General features: G+C 54.7%; 9 protein-coding genes across 9 annotated transcripts; 3 read left to right on the top strand and 6 right to left on the bottom strand.

Moving 5' to 3' along the window:
* Window positions 1–105: 105 nt before the first annotated feature.
* On the top strand, window positions 106–2,265 carry BU26DRAFT_610579 (chaperone protein dnaK). Its single transcript, XM_033836004.1, has 4 exons — window positions 106–291; window positions 347–383; window positions 441–567; window positions 618–2,265. Exons 1-4 carry the CDS (start codon window positions 205–207, stop codon window positions 2,080–2,082), a joined length of 1,716 nt encoding a protein of 571 aa, XP_033676714.1. The 5' UTR covers window positions 106–204; the 3' UTR covers window positions 2,083–2,265.
* Window positions 2,266–2,450: 185 nt separating this feature from the next.
* Window positions 2,451–3,828, bottom strand: BU26DRAFT_439802 (uncharacterized protein; the record flags this gene model as incomplete). Its single annotated transcript, XM_033824363.1, has 2 exons — window positions 2,451–3,594; window positions 3,713–3,828. 2 exons carry the CDS (start codon window positions 3,826–3,828, stop codon window positions 2,451–2,453), a joined length of 1,260 nt encoding a protein of 419 aa, XP_033676713.1.
* Window positions 3,829–4,474: 646 nt separating this feature from the next.
* Window positions 4,475–6,791, bottom strand: BU26DRAFT_571463 (PTR2-domain-containing protein; the record flags this gene model as incomplete). Its single annotated transcript, XM_033834138.1, has 7 exons — window positions 4,475–5,052; window positions 5,107–5,237; window positions 5,298–5,404; window positions 5,456–5,695; window positions 5,843–6,426; window positions 6,504–6,702; window positions 6,768–6,791. The coding sequence occupies 7 exons, from the start codon at window positions 6,789–6,791 to the stop codon at window positions 4,475–4,477; spliced, it is 1,863 nt and encodes a 620-aa protein (XP_033676712.1).
* Window positions 6,792–7,886: 1,095 nt separating this feature from the next.
* On the bottom strand, window positions 7,887–10,686 carry BU26DRAFT_168971 (uncharacterized protein). Its single transcript, XM_033820246.1, has 2 exons — window positions 8,262–10,686; window positions 7,887–8,207 (listed from the first exon to the last, which is right to left on the bottom strand). Exon 1 carries the CDS (start codon window positions 10,476–10,478, stop codon window positions 8,268–8,270), a length of 2,211 nt encoding a protein of 736 aa, XP_033676711.1. The 5' UTR covers window positions 10,479–10,686; the 3' UTR covers window positions 7,887–8,207; window positions 8,262–8,267.
* Window positions 10,672–11,514, top strand: BU26DRAFT_168887 (uncharacterized protein). The gene has a single exon (XM_033820244.1). The coding sequence runs from the start codon at window positions 10,865–10,867 to the stop codon at window positions 11,348–11,350; it is 486 nt and encodes a 161-aa protein (XP_033676710.1). The 5' UTR covers window positions 10,672–10,864; the 3' UTR covers window positions 11,351–11,514.
* A 417-nt stretch (window positions 11,515–11,931) lies between these two features.
* Window positions 11,932–13,666, bottom strand: BU26DRAFT_511129 (uncharacterized protein; the record flags this gene model as incomplete). Its single annotated transcript, XM_033827271.1, has 2 exons — window positions 11,932–12,349; window positions 12,501–13,666. The coding sequence occupies 2 exons, from the start codon at window positions 13,664–13,666 to the stop codon at window positions 11,932–11,934; spliced, it is 1,584 nt and encodes a 527-aa protein (XP_033676709.1).
* Window positions 13,667–14,038: 372 nt separating this feature from the next.
* BU26DRAFT_168923 (uncharacterized protein) lies at window positions 14,039–15,139 on the bottom strand. The gene is made up of 2 exons (XM_033820245.1): window positions 15,076–15,139; window positions 14,039–15,016 (listed from the first exon to the last, which is right to left on the bottom strand). The coding sequence occupies exon 2, from the start codon at window positions 14,939–14,941 to the stop codon at window positions 14,411–14,413; it is 531 nt and encodes a 176-aa protein (XP_033676708.1). The 5' UTR covers window positions 14,942–15,016; window positions 15,076–15,139; the 3' UTR covers window positions 14,039–14,410.
* Window positions 15,140–16,302: 1,163 nt separating this feature from the next.
* Window positions 16,303–17,409, top strand: BU26DRAFT_439846 (putative isomerase YbhE; the record flags this gene model as incomplete). Its single annotated transcript, XM_033824364.1, has 1 exon — window positions 16,303–17,409. The coding sequence occupies one exon, from the start codon at window positions 16,303–16,305 to the stop codon at window positions 17,407–17,409; it is 1,107 nt and encodes a 368-aa protein (XP_033676707.1).
* Window positions 17,410–17,709: 300 nt separating this feature from the next.
* BU26DRAFT_524869 (uncharacterized protein) lies at window positions 17,710–18,279 on the bottom strand. The gene has a single exon (XM_033830374.1). It carries the CDS (start codon window positions 18,049–18,051, stop codon window positions 17,857–17,859), a length of 195 nt encoding a protein of 64 aa, XP_033676706.1. The 5' UTR covers window positions 18,052–18,279; the 3' UTR covers window positions 17,710–17,856.
* Window positions 18,280–18,303: the final 24 nt, after the last annotated feature.

Below are 18,303 nucleotides of genomic sequence, written 5' to 3'. Positions count from 1 at the left end.
GAGTTGTCGATTTGAAGGTGTGATGTCGGATTCTTGGCGCCAAGAATTCTTGACATTTTGGCGGCGGGATGCCGGGTCGTCGTTTAATTTTTAGGACTTTTTGCGCTCCGCCATCTTTTCGCAGTCGTGACCTCAGAGCACTCCCTGAGATTCTACAATACCTACGGTGCCTTATTGAAGAAGAGACAGTTTCGAAAAGCCGCTATGAGTGCAGAACACGACCCCGCTCAGCGGGTCGCGATTGGGATCTCCTTTGGGAATTCTTACAGCTCGATTGCGTTTACCACGGCTGTAAGCACAAACCATTGAAGAACTCTACAATGAAGCGTCTAACGGTCAAATCCAGGAAGGCAAAGCAGAGGTCATCGCGAATGAGGACGGAGGTATGCCACCATACTTCAGCTACGCGCTTCGTAAACGGTCCTAACCCGCAAAAATAGAACGCCAAATACCCTCGATATTATCCTATGTCGAAGGAGAAGAACTACATGGAGGACAGGCGAAGAGCCAGCTTGTGCGCAATGCAAAGAATACAGTCGCGTACTTCAGGGACTTTCTGGGCCAAGAGTAGGCGCTCCAGGCTGAGGACTCCTATGCATAGCTTACCCTTCTTCCAGATTCAAGTCGATAGATCCCACGCCTTGTCACCAGTCCGCGCATCCAGTGCAACACGAGTCGACCATCGCATTCAAAATCCGGGATACCGCGGAGGACAAGGAGAATGAGGTCACAGTCTCTGAGATTACCACCCGGCACTTGAAGAGGCTACGGAGCTCCGCGTCGAACTATCTTGGAAAAGACGTTAATGCTGCAGTCATTACCGTGCCGACCAACTTCTCGAATGCGCAGAAGGAAGCACTGAACAAGGCTGCCAAAGAGGCAGGCATTGAGGTTCTCCAATTCATCAGCGAGCCCGTCGCTGCGGTATTGGCGTATGACGCTCGACCAGAGGCCAAAATGGCAGACAAGATTATCGTCGTGGCGGACCTCGGCGGTGCCCGATCAGACGTTGCTGTCATCGCATCCCGCGGCGGCATCTACACCGTTCTAGCAACGGTCCACGACTATGAGGTCACTGGCCTGAAATTGGATCAGGTCCTTATGGACCACTTTGCTAAGGAGTTCCTCAAGAAACACAAGTCGGCGGGCGATCCACGGGAAAACGACCGCGCCTTAGCTAAGCTAAGACTGGAATGCGAGGCAGTCAAGAAGGCCCTGTCGATAGGGACCAGCGCCAACTTCTCCGTCGAGAGCTTGGTGGGTGGTATCGACTTCACAGCTACCATCAACCGTACGCGGTACGATCTCCTTGGTAACAAACTCTTCGCTGCTTTCGTACGACTCGTAACGCACGCTGTCGAGAAAGCCGAGCTCGATCCTCTCGATATCTCCGAAGTTATCATCGCAGGTGGCAACGCCAATACGCCCAAGGTTGCTTCCGCACTCGGAGCTGCCTTCCCTGAATCAACAACCATTCTCGCACCGTCAACCTCCGCGACCGCCATCAACCCCTCCGAGCTGTCCGTTCGCGGCGCCGCTATCCAAGCCAGCCTCGTCCAGGAGTTTGAGCTAGAAGACATTGAGCAGAGTACACATCCCATGGTCACCGTAACTCCTCATCTGTCACACGCAGTGGGCGTGCTCTGCATCTCCGGCGAAGAATCCTCAGGCATCTTCCACCCCATTATCGATGCCGAGACGCCCCTCCCGGTCCGAAGAATAGCTATCATCGCCACACCAAAGGAAGGCGGCGACGTGCTCATCAAGCTCGCTGAAGGCTCACGGCACATCAAGGTCACGAAACCAGAGCCCAAGCCGAAGAAGAAGTCGGAGGATGACGAGGATGACAGCGACGAGGACGAGAGCGACGAAGAGGAGGAGCTTCGGGAGAAGACATGGAAAGTGGGCAAAGTACTGAGCGAAGCCGCCATCAAGGGCATCAAGAAGGGCGGCAAAGTCGAGGTGCAGATCAACATCGCGGCGGATCTGGGCGTGAACGCCATCTTTAGGGAAGTTGGCGGTAAGGGCGGCGTGAGAGGAATAATACAACCACCAAAGGCGACGCAGAACGGCAGTGCATGAAAGAGGAGGTATGGCGGCGGTGATGACTGATGACGAAAATATCTTTTGAGCTTTATAGATAGGTTGGATTTTGCGCAAACGGCTGGGCTAATCTTTTGCGGATGGGCCGGGCATGTGGGCGTAGATAGACAGGTTGAGGAGCGAGGGAGCTTCTGTATCTGAATGGCATTTGAACATTGCAGCATCCAAAAACATATCAATGTTATACCAGGGGTGCCTCGATTTTGTTGTCTCAATGGGACGAGTCCGGTTGAAGGCATCAGACTACTCCGATGGTAATCCTACAGTCCTCAGTCTCATAGTATCGTACACAATGCAACACTCTCAATCACGCATAAACTCTCCTTGACCTCAACCACAGCACCGCACTACCGATCCCTCAGTATCCCCAACCAAGGTCTCATCCTCCTCCCCAGCGGCGTGTCCAGCGACCACATCTCGTACGTCATTCCCTCAGGCAGGCCCTTCAGCCCCTCATAATGCCACCTCCGCTTCTTCCAGTTGTCCTTATCCAGCTCACCCACCAGCAACATAGCCAGGGCCTCCAGCTCCGCGCCCTCCTCTTTACTCTCCCAGCCAGTGCTGCGCGCCACTCTAACCCAGCGCAGCCGTCCGAGGAACCGTTCGTCGATGAGCTGGTACAGATCCACGGCGGTAAACGCAGTCTGCGGGTCGACGTCTGTCTGGCCCGAGGTAACGAGTGTGAGGGATTGCAGGGGCTTGGATTCGCGCCAGTGGGTGGTGTAGTAGCCGGTGGGTTTGGTGTTCTTGCCGAAGTTGTCGTCCATGTAGTCGAGTGCGATGGTGAGGCTGGCGAGTTTGGGCAGCCAGTTTAGGACGCCGTTGAACTGGCCTTGTTTTACGCGGGGCAGGTCGCGCAGCTCGACGGTGGTGAGTGCGCCGGCGAGGTTTTGAAAGATGGGCTTTATGCTCGTGTTGCTGAGGGAGGGACAGTGCAGGATGCTCATGCTGTGCATGGTGGGCGGGAACATGTCGGGCTGGCGCATCACGTCGTAGTAGAGCTGGCCGTGGATGTTGCCCGAGAGGGAGAGATGTTGCAATCGCGGGGGTAATCGCAGGGTCATGGATCGGGCTGCGTCCTCGTACCTCGTCGAGCATCTCGGGAGGTAGAATTCCGTCAACGCCGCCAGCTTCATCAGCGTCTGGTTCAAGCTCTCAAAGCTGATCTGCTCGGACACCAGACTCAGATCCAGTACACGTAGCTTACTGCACTTGCTCAGGCTCGCCCAGCAGTTCACTGCAAAGCTGGCCTGCGGCGCGATGAAAACTTCTAGACTGGGCTTTGTGCGACCGAGGAGGCGTGCGGTCGTGGACTTGTTGCCCTGATGCACGATGTGCGACAGGTCGAGCATTTTGACGAGGCCGGCGAGCTCGGATTTGCGGATGTGCGCGAGGACCGAGGGGCAGATTGTGCGGACGAAGAGGGCGTATGCGGAGCCGGAGAGGTAGGGCGCTTCGTAGAGGGAGGGGATACCCACGTCGTACCACTGCCTATAGACTGTCAGCAAACTTTAGTAGAACTAGACGTATATGTTGCGCCGGAAGCTTTCTCAAAACAGTCCTGGGGAGCTTCCAGATCAACAGGCAGCCTCGAAAAGAATATACCTACCTGTTCACCGCGCAAAACCTCGCAATCGCCCTCTGGCTTTCCTTATCCTTTCCCCTCGGAAAATAGCTGAGAATCTCGAGGAGCAGCTCGTCTGGTAGGTATGGCGTCGCGCCCATTATAGGCACCACTAGACGGCTCGGATCGTCCATGGTGCTTGTAGTCGTGGGTGGGAAAGGATACTGTTTTGGCTGTTGTAGAGGGGCGGCGGTTCATCGGAGTGACGCAAAGGTTCCCAATCACTTGGCATTTTTATCTCCCGTCTTATATCCGTCGAATGCGCGCAACCTCATCTCATCGTCTTCTAACGCTCACCAAACAAAGAGAGGACCCTCACCTGCTCATGTTCATCAATTGCTCAAGAGTTATCTTCAGCCCTCCACCGATGCGACTGGTTTCGTCGCGCAGTCAGATTCACTATCCGCCAGAGCCCGTAGCTAGCTAGAAGTGTATCGAACATCATTCAAACGTCCCTTCTGGAGGTACTACTCGAGCATCATGAGATCACCGACGTCCATTCGAATCCTTGCAATCACGTACTGAATACGTTCGCTACTCATTATCCACATCAAGGACGAATATATGCTCGGAGATGCTCCTTCACGCTCAGCAATGGTATCGTAGGGGACGCCACCTAAATCTTCCGACCGAACTCCACCCCGTATTATTAGAGCCCAAAGATCTGCCCCATGAAAAAAAAATGATTCGAGCCGAGACATATGAGCTACTGCCCGTCGTCCCAAGACCTGGAACCTAGCAGACAGCTTAGGCCGCCTTCCCATGTTCGACCTCGATGGACGGTTGCATCTCGGAGTCCGCTGCGTGCGCTGGAGTATTGAGATTATGACCTGCCGGGAGCATGTTGAGTCGGTCCTCCTCCTTATCGAGACTCCGATAGGTGAGCCAGAAGAGGCAGCCTCCGATGAACGCGATCACGCCCATAACACCATAGTTCCACTCCAAGTACGGATCTTCCGTAAGGCCGACGAATGCCTCGCCGAGTGCAGCAGACAGAGCGGTCGTGAAGAGTGAGAACGCCTGAACCAAGCTTCGCATGTTCCTCGGCGCCTTGGTGAACGCGTACTCGAGTGAGCTGACCGATGCAAAGATCTCCGAAGCGGCGATCAGAACGTAGGGGCCAGTCTGGACCCACACGTTAATCGGAGAGTGGCACTTGGGGGTCGCCTCCTTATGGCAGGGAGACGTTTTATAGATGTAGTACTGAACCACCGTTGCCCAAACCATGGCGGCACTGCCCAGCATGAAACCAGCGGTGATCTTCTTCACCGGTGTGAACTTGATCCCGCGTTTACGCAGGAAGGGATAGACGAGAAGATCGAAGACTATTACCCGTTAGTACCGCATTTCTTGTGCATACATCCAGATAGTCAGCTTACAGGGCACTAGGATCATGATAGCGAGAGGGTCGATATTCTGCAGAAGATCGTTCGGCACGCTGTGGAGAGCAAGAGTGCTCGCTTGGGTGATAATGTTGTTGTCGATCTGGTTGTAGGTGAGCCAGTAGAGCCTAGCATGTATAGTCAGTAACACTTCTACTATACACCACGGACAAATTGCGAAGACTTACGGTAGCCAGAGGAGTACACCACAAGCCGACCATCCACGGGCAACCTCGTCCACCCAGGCATCGTCGAAAGTCATCCAGGACGGCTTTGCCGCTCCCAGGTGCGAAGGCTGTAAGAAGACGTTAGCAAGGTCCAGTCTTATTGGTCCAGGCCTACGTACCTTCACGCTTTCCCAGAACGTGCCGTCATTCATATGCCTATAGGTCGCGACGGGATTTAGGTGCCATCGACCTTTCGTGCCGCGGAACAGCAATTTGACGGCTGGACCCAGAACGCTTCCCGACGGTGGCGCCAGCCTATAGTGCTTCTTGCAGAAGAAGAGAACAGGAAGCGTGGTCAAAAAGAAGAGGGTAGGAATGAGGAACGCGGCGTAGAAGCCAACATAACGTTCCGTGTACACCTATGCTGTTGTCAGACACGCCATTCTTCGATGGAAGGGGTAATATGAGAGCGGGTCGTCCGCGTGTTGTAGAGCCTGATGAGCTCCAACCCGCAATACCTGGCCGACTGGTGCTGGTTGGATGTGGAGAACGGTGTAAGTGCTTACCATAGCCAGCTGGCCGACGAGGGCACCAATGTTAATAAACATATAGAACCAGTTATAGATCCTCGACGTAGTGACCGCCGGATCAACAATCACACGCTCGCCTTTCTTCGTGGTCTCAACTTGCATTTTCTCTTGCGGGATCTGCTCGGCGATGAGAGGCGAGATGTTCGGCTTGAATGTACCCGTTCCGAGACCCATGATGATGAGACCGATGATGAAGAGGCCGAGCGCATTCTTCGGTTTCTCGAGCATTTCAGGCGCTGCCGAACCCACGAGGAGCATATGGCCAACCTCAGCGACAAGCACCGAGTAGACAATGGTCTTGAATCGCCCCAGGTAGGTGTCAGCAACCCATGCTCCAAATAGCGGCATGATATAGATGAAGAATTTGTTGAAGGTAGTGAGCGCAAATGCAGTTTGCTTGCCCAAATCTAGGGCGCCGGGTTGAGCCTGGTCGTCCTTGGGGTTTGGAGCAGCGCCGGTCCTGGTACCCGGATTCTTGTAGGCGATGAAGTTTGTGTAGATCGCTACCGTACCGTAGTAGGACATGCGCTCCACGAGCTCCACAAAGGCGATGGTAAACACTGAAGCAAGTCAGCACCCAGTTTCCATATATCGTTACAGCGGCCGACGCAGAGGCAGCACTCGAGCCCATACATACCCTTCCATGGGATCTTCGCGGGCACACGACGCAAAGTCTCGAGCTCTTCCGCACTCGGCAAGAGAGCGCTATCGCTAGCACCTTCAAAGGACTCGGACCCAGACGGCAATGTCCCCACTCGATGGGCGGACGCCGGCAGCTTGTGGTCAGGATCTCCACTTCGATCGATGAGTGCAGGGTCGACCTTGGCTTCGATTTGCTGGGCAGGCGCGTCAACACTGCTTTCCACATAAACAGGAGAAGGAGGGCGCGGGCTAAACTTACATCTCCAATGTCCCCGGCCGGCATGGTGGGCGGCGTTTGCGGTTACGGTAGGTGAGTCGACCCGATTGCTTCGAGTCCAGAGGTGAGGACGGGCGGGAGGAGTTGGAGTGGAGCGCAGGTGTCGAGGGCAGAGCGGGTGGAGGAGATTGAGAGTCTATATCTGCGTCCGCGGCAGGGCTCTCTCGATTCCGCCCTAGAGCTCACCCGCTGATATCGGTCTATCTGGCCGAAAGTAGCCGGTCCCTGATAAGAAGAGAGAGAAAAGCGGCGTGCGACACGTTCCTTATCTAGCTAGCGAGGAAGGAAGGAGCGGTCACCGCGTCGACGATATGAGGTGAATGGCGCTCTACCCACCCGGCGGGAACGTCAACCGTCACATTGCGTATATACGGCAGCAGTTGTTGGATGATAACCCGGGAGTAATTGCCTTTCTAAGAAGGACCTGATGTTGGCACGGGATACAAGCATTACAAGCAACACAGAAGACGTGCCGGGCTCCAAGCTTTCTCTGAGCCTTGCGACAGATTGGCTGGCTCCGAGTGCCAACGAGGCTTCTCCCCATGCCTTTTCCCGATGCGCAACATCTGTGCGACGGATGTCCCGCGTGCGAGCCTTATATCCTAGTGATGGATGGGTATGTGCTCACAAGTCAGTCACTGTTGCACCGTTTCGGGTCGTCAGATCAGCAGGACATTTGTTGCGGGACAGCAAATGAACGAAAAGAACTCTGGAAGGCTATTACATGTCACTGATGGCCTGATGAGCAAGCCACAACTACATGGGAAAGCATCTGAGGCCCCAGTATTTGCTCCTTTGAGCACTTCTAACGGCGGAGCAAGTAATTGCCCACCACGGGCTGCCTCTGACGGGACGCAGCGTAGACGTTACACGGACACAGCCAGCCGAAGGGACCGCGTCATTCACCCCGCGTTGATGCACGAAACACCGCCCGCCCTGACCCTAAGAGAGCGAGGCACGCAATAAGCCTTGTACCTCGAGACTTAGCTTGCTTACAACGAGTGCAAGTCTGTAGAGCAATCACATCACAGCACCGCAGTCTTAGGGATTGTCTTCAAATCATAGGGTTTATAGAATCATGCTTTCATGCCTTCTGGCACTTTGGTGGATATTTAAACACGCCTGCATCGTCTGCTCCCTGTAACGTCATACCATCCATGTCCATGCGCTGGCCATTGCCTCGCCGTGTTCCTCCCAAGCAACAATATCTTCAATAAAAGCAGCCAGAGAACCGCCCAATGCCCAGCCTTGACGCCATCCAGGACTGGGTATCCATTAAGAATCATGAAGTCGCAAAGACGTGTGTTCGTAGTGTTTGTCAACGAACGGATGGAGAGCTGAAAGTTTTGTAAACTCCGAAAGCTAGCGCATTGGAAGCCAGACGGCTACTAACCGAGGGCATGAAAAGAAGTCTTCCCAAGTCTAAAAAGTCAGAATGTAGTCACAGGGTATAAAGAGAAGGGCGGAATTGCTTACCTGCTCTTAGAAGTCTCGGCGAGGACGGTGGCTCGAATCATCATCTGGGACAACGAGCTCTTCGAAAAAGTGGAACGGGGAATCCGCAGACAAGCCAATACCTCCTCCCCAGGGGCTTCCTGAGAAGGTTGGAACCGCCCGATTGGCTTCTCTCCTCAATTGTGGCGACGCGTGGGAGACGTCGCTGAAGAAGCTGTTGTTGCCATTCGGGCTGAGGTCACGCAAATGAAGTGATGCGGGCTTCCACGCCCTCGTGAAGTAGCTTGAGCTACCTCCAGCGCGAGACTCCTCGGCGTACTCAAAGAGATTCTCATAAGCGCGAACAAAGAACGGAGTGTTCTCGTACTTGGTAGAATTCTGCATTCTGGAGGATCCATCGCCAACGGCACCAAAGGTCTTAGTCTTATTAGTCGTTCCCATGAGGGTCTTAGCATATTCTTGTTGTCTGAGAGGTCGTTGCCCATCGCGGAACCAGGTGCTGAGTTTCTCGTCATTGTTGACTTGAATAGTGAGCGACACCGTCGGATCATATGCAGTCGGCATTGACTCAGAGAAGAATGGACCATTAAAGTTCTGCCGCGTAGGAGCTTGCTGGCCGAGGCCATTTGCGACTTCTTGAGCGCGGGCTTGTCGAAGACCGTCAGGATCGCTGACATGCAGATTTGGAGCAGGTCCAGCAGTAACCGTTGTCACTTCTGACACGGAGGCTTCGGATACTTGAGCGGCAATTGATGCGCAAGTGTAAGGAACTGCATTGGCGTTCAGTGTTGAAACACGTCGATATGGGTTGGCAACTGTTGGTCCTGGTGGAAACAGGGCACGAATGTTGGTTTGCACGTCGGGAACGGGAACACGCCGATCAGCCGGCAAAGCTGGTCGGTCGGCTTGACCACCGAGACCAGCCAGCCTATTCTTCAGCTGCTGTCGATTGTGAACATCTTCTGGGGAAAGTGAGGCTCGCGTGCGGATGCTGGTACCACGTACAGCTGGGGTTGCAAACGCGCTGGAGGCCTCCTCGCCAAAGTCAACCTCACGGAGATGTGTTGGAGTCTCGCGCAACTCTCCTCCGCGGCGAATTGCCTCGAGACGCTCTCGTTCACGCTGAATGTACGCTTGTTGAGGATTGAGCTCAGGACTCTGATGATGGAAAGGCCCGGAAGTAGCTCTTGGCCTGACGGGGAACTCGTAGCTGAAATTCATTGAACCTATCGCGCCAGGTCCCCCACTTCCAAACTTCAGAGAGGTAGGTATAGCTGGTTGCGGTGGCCTCGCAGGAGTGACGAACGGATCTTCTAGATGCTCCCTAGTGACATTACGAGTGGCCGATGTCGTCGTTGAGCCTTCTTCGGGAGTCGCATGTGCTGCAGTCGTTCGTGCAAGGGTTGGGAACTGATTATCCGGCGACTCGGATGCGCTTGAAAGTGAAGCCATCCTGTCTGCTTCAGTGAATGTGGGGCGTGTTGGTGCAGGATCCTCTTCCGGACGTCCAAACTCTTTGATAAGTTTCTCTTGATTCTCGGCCGCGAGTTTGAAATACTCAATGGAGTTGTAAGGGAGCCTGGTCCCTGGCAATCGTTGACCAGCAAGCAAGCCTTCCACCCTGCGATGAGCGTGAGACCAGTTCCCAACGCTCACCCATTGAAAGGAAGCCGATGACCACTGATGAGCGTACACATCTCGATTCGGATGGCCAATGAAGACAACCTGGCCGTCAAAGTCGCCCGTCTCCTCCTGCAGACGTATATGGTCCGGCAGCTTCCCGAAAACCCTCGTATAGTTCTCCATTACGCCAAAGCTCATGTCGGTGGGACTAATGTCCTCGCTGTCCATTGTTTCAGATACCGGTGTTTCTTCGGTCGACTGGTTCAACGCTTCATTATGTTGCCGGGCTGTCTTCATCGACGTATCCGTCTGCAAGGGGGCCAAGTCGTATGGTGACCCTCCGCCCCTGAATCTGTGAGCAGGAAGCGGGCGTGCGGCGTCGGTGTTAGTCAGCGGTTCCGAGATGTCAATCGGCGAGAAGGAGCTGTCAACGTCAAAGTCTCCGGCATCGTTCCTCTCACTGCCACCCAAGTCGCTGGGCTGAAGCGGGCGCCAGAGCTTATTTCCCTTCCTGCTGCGACCAGACTGCAGCCTGATCAAGCCCGCCAGTGGGAGGGGCCCAGAAGTCGGTCGCTCGGCACCTTCGAGGTCTGACTTATTGTAGCGGCGCGCCATATCTGCGAAGGTCGTGCCCGTGGCGGTATCTTCGCTGAGAGCGCTGCTTCTGCGAGACTGCTGATCAGAGGACTGCGGGAACTGAAGAGATGGTGAACGAAAGGTAGGGGTGTCGTCTTCGTACTCCTGAAGGCCTTCGGAGCCCTCGCCGTCTGCGCGCGGTACGATCTGAATGTGCGAGTGCAAAGGGGCACCTTGCTGCCCGGGGGTGCCAACGGGAAGTCGTGCTTTGGCGGTTTGCGCGGCAGGGGCACGGCGATCTAGGCCATGGCCGTTAGCTTCGCTGAAGGCACTCGGGTGTGGGAATGGCAAGAGCGGCGAGGGCACGAGGGATGTGATGATACTCACTACGCCGGCCGCGACTCCTTGCCTTGGGCGCCACGTTGATGGAATGCAACGGGAGGGACGATGCAAGACGTGAGACTCAAATGAAGACGAACCTGTTGAGGGCGCGATGCTTTGTGCGACGAGCGACGGGCGACGGGGAGTGTGCGGGCGACAGCTTTCAAGGCGGGGTCGGCGATACGTTGAGCCGCTTCATTTCACGCGCGCCCGGCGTGTCGGGTTCATCCGTGACGTCGGAGGAGGTGGGAAGGGAAAGAGCGTGTCCAGGAACGAACCTTGGAAGTCGCGGCGAGGCAGCGATGAGGCCGAACGGTGAAGCAAAGCGGGTTGGCTGCTGTGCGCTGCCCGGACGGCCGTCTGCAGGGACACACGCCACACCCAAACAGGCGGAGCAACTGTCGAATGGAAGCCCGCTCCCTCTCCCTCTCCATGGCGGGAAACAATTTGCGCGGAAGCAATTATGCCCAGGTGAGACGTCCAGTGGCGCGTGGTCCGCGCGCATGTTTCTCACTGTCTTTGATCGCTGACTGTTAGCTGTTGGCCCCGCGTCTGCCTACCCCATTGGGAAGATTGCGCGCTCCTTGTCGTCCGCCGCTTCTGCGATATGTCTCGTCGTCGGTGCTGTGGTGCCTCCTCTATCTCTTCGCCTCGGAGCTGCGTGGTCTCCATGTCTTCGCCATCACAGCTGTCGTGAAGGGCTCCAATCTATCTTGCATCCCAGCTCATGGAAGGAACTTCTCTGCACGCAGCCGTATGGACACAGGGATACTTCAGTCTACGGGCGGTCAATTAGATTTATGACGTTGGAGAGGTGAAGGCCGTACATGCTGCCCATGGACACGAGGCCCTCCCACAGACTTTGAGCGACTGGCGTTTATGGGACGAGCTGTCGCTTTCTCGCCGCCTCATGCCGCCCGCAAGCAAATGCTCGGCGATAGCCTCCTGCACTGCATACGATTGGGGCTCGCCCACAAAAGGGCGTTGACGTTATGAACTAGGTCGATATTGATGAGTGGATGGGTTAAGCTGTATGAATGCCATCGTGCTAAGATGGAAGTTGGGATGAGACGTTGAGAGCCCTGGCGGTTGAAGTGGACAATGCGCTTACTCATTGTGGAACCGTGCATCTACAGGGACGTGATTGGTCTCTCCATAGCCGATAGTTATCCTTGCTCGCAGCCAAGAACGTGGAAGCAAATATTCGGATGAAGAATTGATTGGAACCATAACCCATATACTGCCCATGATGAGAGACAAATATCTGAGCCGAAGAGAGATAACTTTGGGGGACATGACCAAGAACATTAGTAGTAGCTGTTTTGCTGGCTGTGGCAGACCCATTGAAATATATGGAAAAGATGTCGGAGAAGATCGCAGAAAGGGTGGTGCGAAGACGGTGGGACTGGAATATGGTTCGGCTAGACCGCTGAAAACTGGTGGAATGGGGAACTTCGGGATATCTCTGGGCGAAGGCGTTGCGTCTGATGGTTGGCCAAGCTTCTTGAACAGATTCCTCCGTCATCCGCCTTCTTCTTAATAGTCAGATGTGTCCAACACTGGGGGTTGTGAACGCATTTGATCGGTGTCGGAGCATGAAAACATGCATTTCGCTTCACGTTGGTAGATCCATCCTCGGCGATGATATGATGAGGGTTCACGCATCGCCAATTCCCACACATGTGGCTCGCGTGCCACCGATGTTGTATGATGCCCTCTTTGGCCTCCACGGTCAGGAGCCCCTCAAGGAGCATGCCAACGAAGCCAATATTGGCCGTTATGTGGTGTCCTTTGCCCTCATGCCGAAACGAGATATGCATAGATATGCGGTGCTTGTTTCCTGGGGGCTCGCCTTGCCAGAGCCAGCAAACATTCGGAGTTCTGTCCCCCGGGATATCCTGCAATAGTTTGTCGAACCTCTCGCGTAGCTTTGGGAACATATTTTCCGCATATGTATTGTAGAATAGCCGTTTCTTGAATACATTGTAATCTTGATTCCGGGCCTGCTCTAGCCCGTTCTTAGTAGCGAGTCCGTTCAGTTTGGTGGAGGCCGGAGGCAATGCGGAAAGCGCTGATGACCCTGAGGTTTCAATCGCACTCCAAAGAGGGTTCTCCCGCGTTTTCCCATGTTCGTACGCTGGGATTCTAAAAGTGCCCCGGCTGAGGAGCGGACTTTCGGGTTCTTCAGGTTCTTGCGTCTCTTGCGACAAACTTAGGCCTGGCATTTCTTCTTCTGATTCATCCTTGACAGTACCAGTCGTAGCCCAGTCCGCCCAGAATGGAATATTCCGAGATATCCTCTCGATATCCGCGTCCTCGTCGTCTTCGTCGCCATCAACCACGATGACACATTTTGTACCATCCTCATCCTCGTCTTCCTCCTCGTCTGAAAGCTCAAGTCTCCACCGCGGCGTTGGTGTATCTTGCAAACTCCGAAGCGGGCTTTCTGAATCGATTTTGGGAAACGGGGTGGGAGTCCTCAGCGGCGTCGAGTACCTGAGGGTGGACGAGCGGCGCGACGTCGACTTCTGGGGTTCGTCCTCTTCATCATCGCTGTCAGATATAACGAAGGCTATCTGGTCGTGCGCATCAGGAATGAGATTGCCGGTAATCCATTCCGTAAACGTGATCGGGTCATCCCTTGCGCCGCTTCCTTTTCGAATAGTAAGGGGCTCGTCGTTGTCTTCGACAATGATCACTTCGTACCCTCCATTCTCAGTGTTGATGGTCACTGCATCCTTCTTTTGCCGCTTCGTCGCACTACCCTCTCCATTGTCCTCCTCGGACAAAGCTGCGCTCCTGTTCCTCTTCGGCTGATGTGGACCCCTCACCCAATAGCGATCCATCTGAACTCCCGAAGCTGCCGCGAGGATAGGAGGCGCGTGTTCCTGGCGGTGGTCCCAGGTTAGCCGACCATGCTACCTGGATTTATTGTGTTAGCAGTGTGTACGCGGAACCCAAGGAAGTGGTATGAAGAGAGACATTGAAAGGAAAAGTCATTGAGACTTTTCGTGCTTCTGCTGGCAGAGCCGTACTAAGTAAGAGGTTCTGCTCATCAAAGGTATCGGTTCATAGCGGTTGACGAGCTTCTTGGAAAGTTGATCCAGGCTTATGGAGTCGCCGTTCAAGTGCGCGCCTGGGTGACGGAGACGGACGATAGTGAGTACGCTGCAGTCAAGGTATACTGAGCCACGAGACGCTGTTGTGCGATAAGGGCTCAATTCCACTGGCGGAAGCGCTTGCAAGGTCGAAGGGCGGATGAAGGTCCACTGTAAACTAGGGAGACCAGTAGCCAGTGGCGTTTCGAAGTGAGATATCAAGTGAGTATAGTTCTTCCGGAAGGGAGGTAGTCGAGGGTGAGGTAGCCAATTAGATTTCTAGAGGAAAAACAGGTTCGTTCAAGGTGGCTGCGAGGATCCTACAGTGAGAGCCATCGAGCTTGCGGCCATGAGAGGTGAGAGATGGTGGCTCGAAGGGAGAATGCCAGAAACGAAAGTGCACAAGAAGGGCTATTGAAGAGTAGTCTTAAGGGGAGAATCAGAAAAGGCACGAAAGAGCTTTCTGCAAATGAGATCACGGAGCATCTCACGTCAAATGGCAGAAGAGAAGGAGGAGTAAGAGCAACTGAATCTCGGGTTGGAAAGTAAGCCTCCAGTGCATATAACGCTGAATGAGGGAGCCATGCAAGCGTTCACCAGCAGCAATCTGAGAATTTGGTCGATTGACGGTCGTCGCTCGTCGCTCGTAGTTGGTTGTTCGACCTTCAGAGATGCACCATACTCGGGGACGGTGTGTCGTTGGCCATGCGGCGTTCGACCTGGGCTCCGGGCTATCCTATTGGAGTCGCTGGACTGCTTTGGCTCAATTGGTTCACCGGCAGGGCTTCCTATGATCTGCATCTCGGACATCCATCTTAGGTTTCTTGACAAGTAGTCCTCAGCTCGGACGAGCGGTAGTTTTGACAGTTCCCTCTGTGTGGCCTTCAACCCTGGAAGTCCTCTGGAAGTCCTCTGGAAGTCCTCTGGAAGGGCGCGTGTAGTAGCCTGAGGTTGAAACAGCGTCCATGTCGGAGGGCAATGCGTATATCTGCATTGGGTACGGAGGTACTTCAACCGTCCCATTCGGAGGCACCCTCACTTAAACATGAAGCATTCGGGTCCCGGAGTCGAAAGAATGCAACGTTGAGTTTAGCTACGCTGACGGAGGTTAGCATCCCATTGCCTGAAAAGTAGAGACCACATATGAAGGTACCCACTCGATGATGAGGCAATTTACTGTTAAGAGCTGCTGCACCTCATTTCGGGCTGGACGAAAATCGCTCAGCGGCCGTCGAAGAAAACTACGGTCTTCGGTGCATTCTCTTGGACACATTTTAGACCCCAGAATCCGATGGTGTTGGTGTTGTGCGGCTCTCGCACGTCGCGTTGTCGGGACGAGACGCGGCGGTTTGCCCGCATCCTCATTGTTGCGCAAAAATTGACATCGGAGTCGCAGAAATGGCGTTTATAGCACCGAGACAGCTGGCCAGCGCGGCGGTGTTCAGAGGCTGGCGGTGTAATGTGCTGAAACATGGTGGAGCTACAAACAGCGGCGATCGGTCGTGCCTGCCCTCTCGTTCGTGGCCGTGGGCGGCTTCTTGTTTCAACGGGCCGAAAAGGCCGCACCGAGAACACCGATCGACCAGCCATTTCGACTAGCGCGCCCGCCTGCTTCCTGTCCACCTGCATCGCGCCCATCTCAACGCCATCATCACCGTCCAGCGCTTCATCCCAAGTCCCCACAGGGCTCTGAAACCAATGACAATTATCCACCCGAACCGAACGGCCAAGCACCCACAGCCCGCTATGCGCCAATGCGTGACTGCATGCCGGCTGCTGCTCAGAGTCAATGCAGCCGCTAAACCCCAGGGCCGGGCAGTCAATGCGGCTTCAATAAAGTATTTTAATCTGCGAAATCCAGGCTGAACGCCCGGCCCTACCCTCCCCTTTCCCGGCTGTCGATCCCCCGCTCATCAAATCCTCCAATTAGGCCTGCGTACGCTGCGGACTTTGTCCCTGTGCGCCGGCACTTACTCATACCCCTTCCACTCGGCATCTTACATTTTTCCCTTTCCCCTTCGCGCCCTGTCTTTGTCTTCACTTTTAATTGCTTTCACGTTCTTTTTCAACCTAACCGACTGCTAGCCTTCACGCTGCCGGTTCACACGACCCCAAGCGCCCGGTAGATGTGTCTGGTGCATTGGTGCATTCGAAGACTTTGTCACTTCACAACACGTCACTCATTCGGTTTATAAGGCCTATTACTCCTCGCTTCCCCGGGCGCCCCAAACTTCTTTCTATTGAACTCCAACATCAACGCTTCACAAATGACTTTTCGAAATCTTTTGCTTGCCGGTCTGGCAAGCTCCGCATCCGCAGCGAAGCTGTTAGTCTCGTCATACGGCCCCGGCGACGGCAGCAACGGCACGATTACCACGCTTCAAATGACACCGGGGCTCGCAGATAGCAACGCCATCGCCTCAGCAGCGCTCACGGCCGTCTCCAAGAACACCCAATGCGCTAGCGCACCATCCTGGCTCGATCTCTCCCTAGGAGGCGGAAAAGTCGTCTGCATAGACGAGGGTTTCACGGGGCCAAATGGCACCATCTTCACGCTCACCGCCGACGCAGCCGGCAAACTCAGCGCCATCCATAGCTCACTCACAATCTCGGGACCCGTAGCCACAAAATTCTACAATAACAACACGGCGGTAGCACTCGCCCATTACGCCGGCTCCGCAATTTCTACCTTCAAGGTCAGCGCGGATGGCGCTTACACCCCGCTCCAGAACTTCACCTATCCCGGCGACAACCACGGCCCCAAGCCGCAACAGGACAAAGCGCACGTCCACGAAGCAATCCTCGACCCCACGGGCCAATACCTCGTCTTTCCAGATCTTGGTCTTGACCGCGTGCACGTATACTGCATCGATCCCTCCACCGGCAACATCACGCCGCATGAGGACCTCAAATCGCCCTCTGGTTACGGACCGCGCCACGCTACCTTCTGGAGTTCCAGCGGCTCGTCTGGAAACGGAACTACCTACCTCTTCGTCATCCATGAGCTCGTCAACAAGATCATCAGCTACCAAGTCGGCTATCTCGAGGCTGGCGGTTTGACCTTCACGCAAGTCGATGAAGTGAGCACATATGGCAACAAGACTGCACCCGAGGGCGCTGCAGCTGCAGAGATCGTCATGTCGCCCGACAACAAGTTCGTCATCGCGAGCAACCGCAACAACACCATCGCCATGGTGCCGAACCCCGATCCCAGCAACAGCACGGAGATCGGCAGCGACTCCATCGTTACCTTCAAGCCGAGCTGCGAGGGCAAATTGAACTTTGTGCAGCTCGTGCCGAGCGGCGGAAGCTTCCCCAGGCACTTCAGCACGAACAAAGACGGTTCCATGATCGCAGTCGCCAACCAGAACACGAACAATGTGGATGTGTATGCGCGGGATCTAGAGTCGGGTATGATTGGCAATAAGGTTGCTTCAGCCTTCGGCATTGGGCCCGGTGCGTTGACCAATGTTCAGTGGTTGGAGGACTAGGAAGAAGAATCCCCAACGGCCGTCCAGTGGCTCGAGGAGAAGGTCAAAGAGATCTGGAGATAATGGTATTATGAGATACCCAATATTTTCTTTCTTGGCATTACGACATACGCGTTTGGATATGAGCATAGCGATGAGCATTTGCGTGCTGAGAGCCTGGGAGGTTTTGTGATCTGCATGTACCATTGAGTAGCACATGCGCAAAATATGAGTAAAAATTATGAACAGTCTCCTCGCCGGATGTGATCAAGTGACGCACGCTTGACTCCACGCTCTACTACACTAAATACAGATAACGTCCCCGCTAGGTGGCGCGAAACCACCCGTACCTCAAACCGAAGCGATTGCCGATCGTTGGGATATCCGTCGTTGCAGCTGGCGTTAACCTAACGGGCGCCTCCATCTCCTTGCCCCTCTCTGCCATCAACCCCGTGTATCCCGCCAGATCTACGCGAAACAAGCGGCATCCGTCGACGAATGCTCCGTCATCATGATCCACTTCAATGATAGCAGTTCTGGGTCTGGATCATCGGCCGGGACGAGGTGGTCGAACGTCACGCTGTAGTAGTCGATGTAGCTGAAGCAACGAGCGGATAATGGATCAGTTGACAGTATATAGCGTTTGTACGGCAATGCGCGCATACTCTAACGCTCTTCTTCCTTCTATTGCCCACGCCAAGTACTCGTCTCGCACTATCGGAGCGCCGTCAATGGGTAAGGCTCGCAAGCTTCCGCCCCGCCGGCTGTGGAAAAGGCTTGATCGGAGGCCAAGGTTCGTTCGGAAGGAGCTTCTGTATGGTCTCCAGCGGTCCTTGTATGTGTATTCTTAGTGGTTTGTCCAGCGGCGGAGGATGATGACGATGCGGCGGGTTATGGATGCAGGGATGGATGAAA

This window comes from Trematosphaeria pertusa (genome assembly GCF_010094035.1).
Source record: "Trematosphaeria pertusa strain CBS 122368 unplaced genomic scaffold BU26scaffold_22, whole genome shotgun sequence".
NCBI lineage: Eukaryota > Fungi > Ascomycota > Dothideomycetes > Pleosporales > Trematosphaeriaceae > Trematosphaeria > Trematosphaeria pertusa.
The sequence above is the reverse complement of the archived record's forward strand: the minus strand, read 5'-3'. Positions and strand labels throughout refer to the sequence as shown.